Raw genomic sequence first — 12,174 nt, 5'->3', positions numbered from 1 at the left:
CAACTTTCTTGTGGTAATCTGTAGCACTGAGGATTACCGTGGCGTTCCCCTTGTCAGCGGGTAGAACAACTAGATCTTCATCTTTCTGCAACAATTTCAGTCCTTGTCTCTCCTCTCTACTGATGTTTGACTTAGGCGGCTTGGATGTCGCTAAAATCCGGCTAGTAGCAAGCCTTACATCGTCCGCTGCTTCTTGAGGTAGATGACGAACTGCTTGTTCCACTCCACTAATAATCTCAACCACCGGTAACTTACGTGGAGCTGGGGCAAAGTTCAATCCTTTACTGAGAGCCGAGATGGTAGCTTCATCAAGTTCCTTGTCAGAGAAGTTGATAACAGTGCGGTGAATGCCGTTGGACCCAGTAGTTTCTTGATCACGGTTAAGCCGCTCAAATTTATCGGCCTGTTTCACCGTAGTCCTGCTTAAATTGGCTCGTTGGTGTGCCGCCAAAGTCATATCCACCCATTCCCAGTCCAATGGTGAGAGGACTCCGGCCAGAAGTAAATGGCAACTAAATAACAGACGAGCGTTCATGTCTAGTTCATACCTGGTATGACGTATCCTCTCTTTCACAATAGCATGGCTGGTCTTTCGTAAAATTCTATTTACTGCAGCGGTTGTGATGTGGTGTTTGACGACTGCAAACTTCGGTACTAACTCCTTGTCACGACAGCGTTGTAAAAAAGCCAAATTGCTCAGCAACTGAGACTGTTTCAGGCGCAGCTTCTCCAGGTGACGAACGCTGCGCGCTATATCCTCCCCGTAGAGGAAACTAATATGGCTACGAAGTCTTTCGCGACGAATTTCTTGAATAAAAATCTCTCGGTGTACATGCCGCGTCAATTCTGGATAAAACTCCAAGCTTTCGACCACTACCTCCATGGTCGTCGTCAGGGCTAAAATTGACTGTCGTGAGCTAGCGAGGTTCCCGAGATTAACCATTTGACGACTGTTTTCAAGAGGAATGGTTATTCTGCCGGTGAAATTAAATCAGTTTTGTCCAAGAAAGTAAGACACGATGCCAGCCATATACAAGAAGAGGACCAACATATAGCGCGGCTTCCTTTTTGCGGTGCTACAACGAGCAAGATAGCCAGAGTCCTGAAGAGGCAAGGAATAAAACCAGTTTTCCGACCACCTAGGAAAATTAAGGAAATGTTGAGATCAGTCAAGGATAGCCTCGGCTTAAGAGTGCCGGGAATTTATACTATTCCTTGCGAATGCGGCAAGAATTACGTGGGCCAGTCTGTAAGAACCGTTGCCGACCGCTGCATCGAGCACCAGCACCACCTAAAATACAGGTATTTGGAAAAATCAGCGGTGGCTGAACATAGCCTGCTTAACAAGCATAAGATTTTATTTGAAGAAACCAGAGTAATAGCCCACGCATCGAATTACTGGGACTCTGTGATCCGGGAAGCAGTCGAAATTAGACTCAGCGATAATAACTTTAACAGAGACAACGGCTATGCACCCAGCAACACTTGGAAGAGTGCACTGCATAAAGAAAAATCGCAGAGAAAAACTTCCCGCACTTTACCCTCTGATTCAAGGGATGGCGCTGCAAGCAACGCAGGATAGAAACTACATCTATGGAAGTAGAGGGCACCACTTCACTACGCGCCATATCGCTGTTGCTATGATGTATTCCAGCCAATCAGAAGCCGTGCTTGGCATATAAAAGTGGGAACCTCGCTAGCTCACGACAGTCAGTTTTAGCCCTGACGACGACCATGGAGGTAGTGGTCGAAAGCTTGGAGTTTTATCCAGAATTGACGCGGCATGTACACCGAGAGATTTTTATTCAAGAAATTCGTCGCGAAAGACTTCGTAGCCATACTTGTGGAGACTTGTCCATCATTGTATCTGACTGTGTTATGTTTTGCTTACATTCCGTATTTCCTGTATTATGAAGATATTCTTTTCAAATCACATTATTTTTAGAACGGTTTACTGTGCTATAGTGTCAGAAAATGTCAGTCTGCTGTATAGTAAAGCAGTGGAACGTAACAGCATGTACATTCCGTATTAAAATATAGTTAAAAAGATCTATATTATCCAGTAATAATTCAGTTGTATTATGTAACGTTTTCTTCCCCTCTGAAGTGGTGGTCGATTAAGTGAAACATTGCCAGCCGGGGTGGCCGAGCGGTTCTAGGCGCTACAGTCTTGAACCGTGAGATCGCTACGGTCGCAAGTTCGAATCCTGCCTCGGGCATGGATGTGTGTGATGTCGTTAGGTTTAAGTAGTTCTAAGTTCTAGGGGACTGATGACCTCAGAAGTTAAGTCCCATAGTGCTCAGAGCCATTTGAACCAAGTGAAACATTACTGGAAAACTTATAAAACGTCATACAATGAAAATTTTCTCTCTGAACAATCAGTAACATAGACTCAACTATGCCTAAGATTAAAATGCCAGTATCTTTACGTATACTGATAAATGTTACAGACAATTAAGATATGGAGATAGTATTGTGGCACTTAATTTGAAAGTCCAGGGTCATGTTTTAAACATCAAGTGTAAATTATGCATTGAGGGGAGTTAGAATGGAAAAAAAAATTGTTTTCACATTTTTGGGTGTTTATCTCACTATAAAATTTGCAATTTTCGGAATAAAATGATATATATCACTTATAAATTCATATGGAAAATATTTTCTTTTCTTTTTAAATATAATCAACATATGTTGAAAATGTCAAATAATTTACATACATTATTTAAAGATCTAATAAAATCGGTATTTTTTTATATAGAAGAGCTGTGTTATAATGGCCATGTCCATAAGAGGATGGGCACCACGTAGAAGAAGTTGAAACGAAGTTTGAGAGACAAGAAACTTTCTGATGGTAAAACTATAAGAGGCAGGCTCACAGTCAAAATGATAGATGAACTACAACAGTATTATGGGATGACCATTAGAAATAATACTGACAATTTGTTTAAAATGAATCAGGCAGTGTGGGCTACCTTCTTCCACAGACTAAAACTGATGAAAAACCAGTACACCACCTTTGCCCTACTGGACCTCATTCATGGTGCAATTACTGCAATGCCCAGTACTCAAACAGTTCATACAGCCATAAACATCCCATCCCAGCAGCAATCATGGATATCGTAAAACCTGTTTACAGAGGCGTTGAAAATCCTGAATTGCTGATGAAGTGTCTCCATGGCCAGACTCAAAATCCCAGTGAGTTGTTCAATAATCTTATATGGACTCACTTACAAAAAATGTTTTTTTTTAAATGAAGACACTAAAGTATGGGGGGGGGGGGTGCAGTGATGCTGTTATTGGTTTTAATGATGACAACATTGGTAGGGCGAAAGTGCTACAACATATAGGAATTAATCCTGGAGCAAACTCTGTCATAGAACTTGAATGGATGGACAATGTTCGCATTGATAAAGCAGAGTATGCAGCACAGTTGGCACTAAGGAGTCCAGGAAGAAGGAAAGAAGAAAACACTTTGAAAAAGATCAAGTGAATGATATACAGTATGCTGAAGGGTGTTTTTGAGTGAATAAAAATAAAAAATTAAATATATATTGAGATTCAGTCTTCCGGAATTTTAGAAGCCATTTCTGAAAATTTACATTTTCTGTTGCATTTTTCCCTAAATCTCAGAAACCACTTCGAGTAGAGTATTCAAATTTTCAGGGAGTAATAACATACATATCCTGAGTCTATTGAACTAAAAAAAGAACATAATGTTATCTATAATTAAAATATTTAGGATAATGTACAAGAAACATACACAAAATTTTAACCGTGTAATAAAAAATTGTATTTCCTAAAGCGGTGGGTCAAATGCAATTATTGTAGTTTAGGAACTCAGAACATACAGTTTAATGGCCTGTAGAAGTTTCATGTCAATGGATGCAGTTGTTCCTGAAGTACAGGGAAGCCAAGTCACTAAATTTAACATTGTCTTGATAGGGCGTTCCAACTGCCCTTAGATGCAATTTTTTGGTAGCGGAGAGTTGTGTATACCTGTGTGTGCGTACATGTGTGTGTACAACAGATGGGATGTCAGAGTATTTAATTTGGGGCTCCATTGTTTCTTACACCAAGTGTGATGCAGAGATCAAACTATACTCATTAACGTGTGCTACCATATGTTGATGATGACGGCAGCAGGGTCATAGCTTTGTAGCGTACTGCTCAAAATGATTACTGGCTGACAGTTGATTTTATTTCGAATTTTGATGTTTTACCGAATAGTATGTGTTTATAATTTGTTAGTATTGGTTTTTAACCATTTATGGCGAGTATGTTTCATACTCATTCTCATATTGCCTAGTCAATGCTGTTTAGTTTCCAACACTGTCGTGTTCGGTGTCAAAGTAGCAATTGATTTGAATGTTTATGTGTGTCAACTTGTTTGGAGATGTGTTACTGTCAGCATGATGTTTCACAATATATTGAACTACATGATTCAGTATTTTTCTTGTGATGGATACTTATCATGCCAGTCTGAACTTCTGTAACAGAATAAACCTTCTCTTTTCAGCATTTTTTTAGATTACATCATGTGCTATCTTTTGGAGTTAGGACTTGGCCGTATCCTGACAAGCAAAGAATATGCATTGCATTTTGCAATTACCATCTCCACCTGATAGGGATAATATCATGTCTCCTTGCCCACCCTTGAAACAGGAAACTCTCTAGTTAGTGTACTTCCAAGAAATAAAATACAAAAGTGTACAGAAAGGGTGAGTTTACAAGGAGAAGTGATGGGCCTGATATAGTGCTGGGCTATGACTAGCAGCTCTAAATGTGTGTGTGTGTGTGTTTTTTTTTCACTGGTGTGGCAGAATGTTTGCTAGTGAGGCAGAACTGTTGCTGATGAGCATGGCTCACAGCATGGCTGGAGGTGTGGCTGAGGGTGTGGCTGGGGGAGGTGGCTCTTTTTGGGGTGTTAGCACCAATGCCCTCACTATACGTTCACTGGACATCCAGAACCTAAGTTGCCTTCCTACTTACCAAGAGTCAAATTCCACTTTTTTTACATTCATCTTACTATAGCAAGCAAATGGAAGTAACAATGGACCGTCGTTGAGGAAACGAATTAAATTTATTTTTAATACTTCCATATCTAATATTCAAGTTATGATCTAAACCTTAAATAACACAAGATGCAATACAATATGTGGTGGTCTTTAAACTTGTAGTTCTGTCTTTGCAAGATGTGTACACAGAACGGTTTCTTTGTGGTTTATCCTCTCCTTGTATGAATGGACTCACTATTGTCTTCAGTGTGGTTGACAACATAACGGAGATGTTCCGTCACGACTTCCAGTATGTGCATTAGGTATATGTTTGGTATTTGTCATTAGCGGTTTTTGATAGTTACTTGGAAGATTTTACGGAGTATATAAATATTTTGTGTCTCCTGTTTTTTTCTATTGACAGTCTGAGGGCGACTACAGATTGATCGAAACTGTTAATGGTATTGTGAAGTATTCAGTTTCTGTGTCGTACTAAACATGAAAACCAAGAGAAAGTTGTCATTCACTTCACATATATGTAACAAATGTCATTTTTTTCCAAATAGCCGTTTCACTTCTGTGATTTTCTAAAGATGAGAAATATTGCCCATTGGGTTCTAGAGGTCTACGTTTCACAGCATTTCCTCTCGCAGACGTCTATTGTCGAAGAGGTCTTTAACACACGTGATTATTTTTAATACCTCCGTTTTGCTAAGCACTTCGGTAGCAACACTGATTTGTCACGTAGTAACTCAGTTGTTAAGGTGGAAAGAAGCAGCATTCTTTCAGCGAAAACGAAAATGTTCGCTGGATATACGCTACTGTCAGTTGTTTGTAAATATTACCAGGAGATATAGTCCTTTGTACAATCTGGTTTAATGAACACGTTTTGGAGTTATACTGAGAGCAATCAGATGGAATCAGGACTCTGATCTATGGTGTATGAATTGTGACTGTCATTTTCCCATTCAGAGTAATACTAGACACTTGTTAAAATAATTTCACAAGATCACAGTGTCAGAGATAGATCCAGACTTTCCAGTAAAATAGTTTTCCGATCGTGATGCATTTATGTTGAAATCCACATCACATGCGTTCCAAACGAACCGTGCTGACAGTTGCACTGGGTGTTAAGCACATCGAAGAAGTGGGATAAAGCACTTGAAAATGTTGATGACAATGCACTTCAGTCGTCTTCTCGTCTGCAGTGACCTGATACAACCAGTTGTGTTCTAGGTACACTGGCTAAACTTTGGACAATAACTGACAGTTTGCTCCATATTGCTAGGAATAGTAATTCACAACTTTCATTTTAGTGACATTATTTTACATTTTAGTGGCATTATGAGGATCAATGATCCACCTGGTAGTGTTTTCAGAAAGTATCTACTGTAAAATACCGCTGTGCATCTCGAAAATGCATAATAAATTTACAAACTGCTTGATATAAGAGTACTGTTTAAGCAAGTTACCGAAATTGTTATTACCTGAAAATCGAGAAGTCGGACCTCTGTTACTTCTCCGTCCAGATACTTAAACATCATATTGTTCTTCCAGCAGTCGCCATGGGTCAGTACAGGTAACTTTGTTTGGTTTTTGTTCTCCTCGAGCATTCTATATGCAGTATCGAGTCGTCGTTCAATAAACCCCCTATACTTCTGGGAGTATCCCTCATAGCCAGGGCACTTTTCCAACTCATTCGCTAGGGCGCACATTACGTTAGAAGCCAGCGATCTGAAATGCTTCTGGGCGGTTTGGTTGGTAAACATGTTGTTACAGAAAGTGTTGTTGTAATGTGGCTGTCCGGTGAGCAGAAACGCGGAAGCGGCGTGCAGCCTGGCGTATGCCCGCAGCACGGCCGCACAGTGCCCGTAGTCCAGGGGACGGCCTGCCTCGGCCATCCTGAACCCAGCTGCTGCCAGGTCCTCCAGCACCAGGAAGTCCGACGGCTTCTGGCCACAGTGGTAGCAGTGCGCTGCCAGCGGCTGGAACTCGTCGCCTTCCAGTTCTGCCAGTTTGTCGTGGATCTTCGGCATCACCTCGTGCAGCGCCTGGGACTCAATCCTGAATGCCTGACAACTTTCAAACACGTCCTTCATTGCTCCAGTTTCAAGGGCCGTTTTCACGATTATCGATATTTTCCTTTCTTTCTCACTATTTTCATACTTTGCGAATGCGGTAATTCTGTACATCAAGCTTCCATAGCCAATTCCTTCTGCATTTGCGTGTTGAATGTTCATGTTTTCTACAGTAAGTTTCACCTTTTCTTTATTACTGATGGCAAATTCTATGAATTTGTGGTCAATCCATGTAGGTGGTGGCACTCGTGTATTTTTCACTGTTTCCATGTTAATCTGATGGCATCACCTGCGTACAGACAAGGCATATTTGAGTCTCTGATTAAACATTACAGATCGTAAGTTTTAGTCAAAAAAAATGTTCAAATGTGTGTGAAATCTTATGGGACTAACTGATAAGGTCATCAGTCCCTAAGCTTACACACTACTTAATCTAAATTATCCTAAGGACAAACACACACACACCCATGCCCAAGGGAGGACTCGAACCACCGCGAGGACCAGCCGCACAGTCCATTACTATAGCGCCCTAGACCGCTCGGCTAATCCCGCGCGGCTAAGTTTTAGTCTCATGTGAAATAATGACAGGAGTTACAATGAAATGAACACCCTTAGCTGCTTACAGATGAAAATGTGTGCCCCGACCGGGAATCGACCCCGGGATCTCCTGCTTACATAGCACACGCTCTATCCATCTGAGCTACCGAGGACACAGAGGATAGCGCGACTGCAGGGGTTTATCTCTGGCACGCCTTCCGCGAAACCCACGTTCTCAACGTATTGTCCCGCACTGCATTCGTAGTGCCCCCGCCCATTATACCATTACTCGCGGCGCGTTGCCGATTCTCGTAAGAGTTCGGGCACTGTTTGTGGATTCGCACAGAAGGAGAAGATGGTCAAGTGGCTGGTGAGCCTTAACTGTATATTTACTAAGATGGTATCTGTTCTTTCCGAAAGAACAAATACCATCTTAGTAAATATATAATGACAGGAGCACGTGATTAGATAAATCACATAAGAATTTACATAAGGCCTTTGGATACTTTTTCACTTCATGTTCAGTTAAAATAAAGGAAAACTGAGAAGGTTATTTATGAATACACAGACCGTAACCAGTCATAATCTTTTTGTCAACTTACTTGAAAACTTACTTAAATGTTTAACACTGAAACATATTTGGAAGAATAGCCTATCATTAGGCAAATATGGAAACACAAAAAATTTAACACAAATATACAAATGTTGATCTTATAAAAATTTTATTCTGTCATGGGATGTGTTGCGGTTTTCCTGCGGAAAAAGACAATTAAATCTCATATTGAAGGAGCATTTCTATCATCTGTTTGTCTGTTACTAACTCAACAATAGTAATTAAGAACTTATCCTATTCATCAATCTTTGCTGCCTTCTTGTGCTGCATTCACTCCCATCAGTGACTGTGGCTAACTTGATTTTATCGTCCACTGTTCACAGACTTGTTAGTAACACAATTCGCTGTTTATTAACATCAATACCAATATGCAAGAGAAAGTAGGTGGCGTTGAAAACCAAAAATTAGTTCTACATCATTCATAAATGTATAAATCCTGGTGTTATCTGACACTTATAATTCCCTTATTTACACTTTGGCGGTGCTGCTTTCATTTTGGTAGACGAAATACATTACAATAAGACGGAATACAACTATTCCATGTTTCTGGCGACAACATAAAGTTACTCTGAAAATTAGCCGGCCGCGGTGGCCGTGCGGTTCTAGGCGCTCCAGTCCGGAGCCGCGCTGTTGCTACGGTCGCAGGTTCGAATCCTGCCTCGGGCATGGGTGTATGTGATGTCCTTAGGTTAGTTAGGTTTAAGTAGTTCTAAGTTCTAGGGGACTGATGACCACAGCAGTTAAGTCCCATAGTGCTCAGAGCCACTCTGAAAATTGAGATCGTACACACACGTTCATACATGCCATTGGTCACTACGTTTCTTATTTTCGCACTCTTCATTCTCTCCTCCAAGCTCATTAGCCCAAAACATCGGGAATCTCTACCATCGCTAATCCTAAATAGAACAAATATCAACTTCTCTCCCTCAGCAAAGAGTATGGGAGTAATAATGGATGAAAATCCATTCTGCAGTGTGCAGAAAAGCATCAGCATCCCTTCATTCCTTACAAAAATATAAAATACTCTTCCCTTTCAATCTGAAAAAGAAATTAGTACAAACGCTTATACTCCCAATCATTGACTAGAGCGATATCGTCTTACAAGGTCCCTTTCAGGAAAATTCGCGACGACTGGAACTGGTCATCAATGCCTGCGTCCGATATATCTGTGACGTTCGACTTTTTGATCACATTTCACCAGCAAATGCAAAACTGTCACGGCTGCGTGCAGACAAATGCAGAGGTTTCCATACACTTGGCCGAGCGGTTCTAGGCGCTGCAGTCTGGAACCGTGCGACCGCTACGGTCGCCGGTTCGAATCCTGCCTCGGGCATGGATGTGTGTGATGTCTTTAGGTTAGTTAGGTTTAGGTAGTTCTAAGTTCTAGGGGACTGATGACCTCAGAAGTTAAGTCCCATAGTGCTCAGAGCCATTTGAACCATTCCATACACTCTGTCTCATCTACAGTCTTATAAATATATACGGTCCCTCATGTCTCTCCTCGTCCTTAACGCTCATGTCTGAACATGACAAAAACACGTTCCCACCGTAATAAAATCCTCTCTGTTCAACTACATTGCCCAGTCACATTCTAGAAGTCCTTTACAGTAGCACGAACCCGACTCTGGAATAACCTCCCTCATTATATTAGAGAACTTAAAACATGTCCGGCTTCAAAAAACAGTTAATGACGTATCTACTTGAGTAACAGTAATGCCTTCCTCTGTACGTGAATGCACTTCACCGCATTACTTCCTTCTTTCGTACTACATCTTCCTCAGTTTCCAGTTTTTTTCATAACTGATGCGGCCTCCTTAAATCTCTCTTCCCCAAAACTCGCTATACCAGTAAACGGCTACTTTACACATCAATATATTAATGTACATCTGCACAAATCTTCATTACTATTGCCAGTTTTTCTCATGTTTACCGTTATTATTTCATTTTTTTCTTTTACTATTATTATCATTGCTTTTATCATAATTTTTGTGTATAGCAGCTGTTGTAAAACTACTGCCGGTATTTACTTCATTAGGTCTTAGTCATTACTCCTTATTCATATTGTCACTAGATTAAGCTATTTTCCGTATTCAAACTACTGTCATGATGTAACTATGATGTGCAAATTGCTGCATGTGTGGAACACTGGTCCGATGTAAGACAGGGCCTGATGGTCCTAATCTGATCAGGTTAAATAAATAAATAAATAAATAGAGCGCGCTGCTTAAATAGGCTGGGACTGAACATCGGGTTTCCCAGTTGGGAATAAAGGAAAATGATTACCATTTTTCGTATTCACCTGACATCCAAAGAAAGCTCTTGACCGAGCGAGGTGGCGCAGTGGTTAGACACTGGACTCGCATTCGGGAGGACGACGGTTCAATCCCGCGTCCGGCCATCCTGATTTAGGTTTTCCGTGATTTCCCTAAATCGCTCCAGGCCAATGCCGGGATGGTTCCTTTCAAAGGGCACGGCCGACTTCCTTCCCCGTCCTTCCCTAATCCGATGAGACCGATGACCTCGCTGTTTGGTCTCCTTCCCCAAAACCAACCAACCAACCAACCAAAGCTCTTGAAAATCGTCGTCGAACTAGTTCAGTGGGAGCATTTTAATCTATTTCTGGCTGAATAGCGTCTGTTATCCTAAATAAAAATAAAAATTTTGTGTGTGTGTGTGTGTGTGTGTGTGTGTGTGTGTGTGTGTGTGTGTGTGTGTAATGGATTTTTCTAATTTAACTAGAGTACTCACGTAGTCCCTATCTCGCTTTCTCCAAAGGCATGTCATAGTATATTCCTAAAAAGAATACAGTTATTTGATGTTCTATATCTTGTCGTATTGCTATGTTTGCCTGAGATTGTGCCACGGAAAGACATAAAATCCGTAGGATGTTTTGGCAGTCTGTCGCAAATGATGGTTCTCTAAACTCTCTCATTGTTTCGTGAATCTAATCCTCCCACCACGGATTCCCATTTGAGTCCACCGCGCATTTCTGTAAAACTCGAATGATGATCAAACCTAACAGTAACAAACCTAAGAGCGTGCCTGTGATTTGCGTCGATATCTTCCTTTGATCCGACTTGATGACGACCTTAAAAACTCGAGCAAGATTCAAGAATAGCTCGCACAACCGACCTTACATACTCATTCCATTTTACAACGCTTCGTAACGTCACGCCTAGACATTTAATTGACTAGTGTTGAAGTCGAACGTTACAAGGTTGTTTTTTTGACTCACTAACATTTCTTACAATTTCGTACTTATAGAGCCAGTTCCACTTATCACACCAAAGATAAATTCTGTCTGAGTCATCATGTATCGTCCAGCAGTGACTCAACGTCAACACATTCCCCTACATTACAGTGTGCACCGGGTGTTTTGTTGGTATGGGCAATGCACGACTTAAATCGGTTGTTAGCCTCGTTCTTGAGAGAGATGTAGGTCGTTAATTATCGCCTTAAATCTCATAAATATAATGCAGAATATATTCACTTTTTGGTAAGCAGAGGAGTTATCTAACAGTATAAACATATCTTAAATGATTGGATAAATCTCGTATCGTTAATAACATAGTTAGCAGACGAAATAATACGAAGTGAAGTAAGGCATATGAGATATTCATGGTTGGGTGCTAAATGCCAAATGGTAACAGAAACAGAAGGAAAGGACAATGCATATAACAGTATACTAAAATCACAGTGGACAAGAAAGATGACGGAAGTTCACAAAGGAAAACGAAGGACTGAAAAGAAGAACCACCTAAGAAGAAAGAGGAAATGGATGAAAGCAAACTGAGGAAATGTAGCTTCTGAGGAATAATTATGAGGCAACGAAATTCCACAGAGAAATAAATGCAGCGTGGGAACCCTTCAGTGTTACAACAAGCCTGATAGAAGATGAAGCAGAAAAAATTTTGAATGGTGGGTAAGAGATGTGTGAACGATGGCGCTGACATT

At 40.8% G+C, this 12,174-nt stretch overlaps 1 protein-coding gene across 1 annotated transcript in view; it reads right to left on the bottom strand.

Moving 5' to 3' along the window:
* LOC126235254 (uncharacterized) overlaps positions 1–12,174 on the bottom strand; it is a 126,106-nt gene that overhangs the window by 92,085 nt on the left and 21,847 nt on the right. The window contains exon 2 of the mRNA XM_049943984.1: positions 6,480–7,359. Coding sequence (XP_049799941.1) covers positions 6,480–7,340 — 861 coding nt within the window. The 5' untranslated portion in view covers positions 7,341–7,359. The remainder of the gene's footprint in view (positions 1–6,479; positions 7,360–12,174) is intronic.

The sequence above is a fragment of the Schistocerca nitens genome, chromosome 2, assembly GCF_023898315.1.
Source record: "Schistocerca nitens isolate TAMUIC-IGC-003100 chromosome 2, iqSchNite1.1, whole genome shotgun sequence".
Classification (NCBI taxonomy): domain Eukaryota; kingdom Metazoa; phylum Arthropoda; class Insecta; order Orthoptera; family Acrididae; genus Schistocerca; species Schistocerca nitens.
Note: the sequence above shows the minus strand (reverse complement) of the source record. Positions and strands in the feature narration are given on the sequence as shown.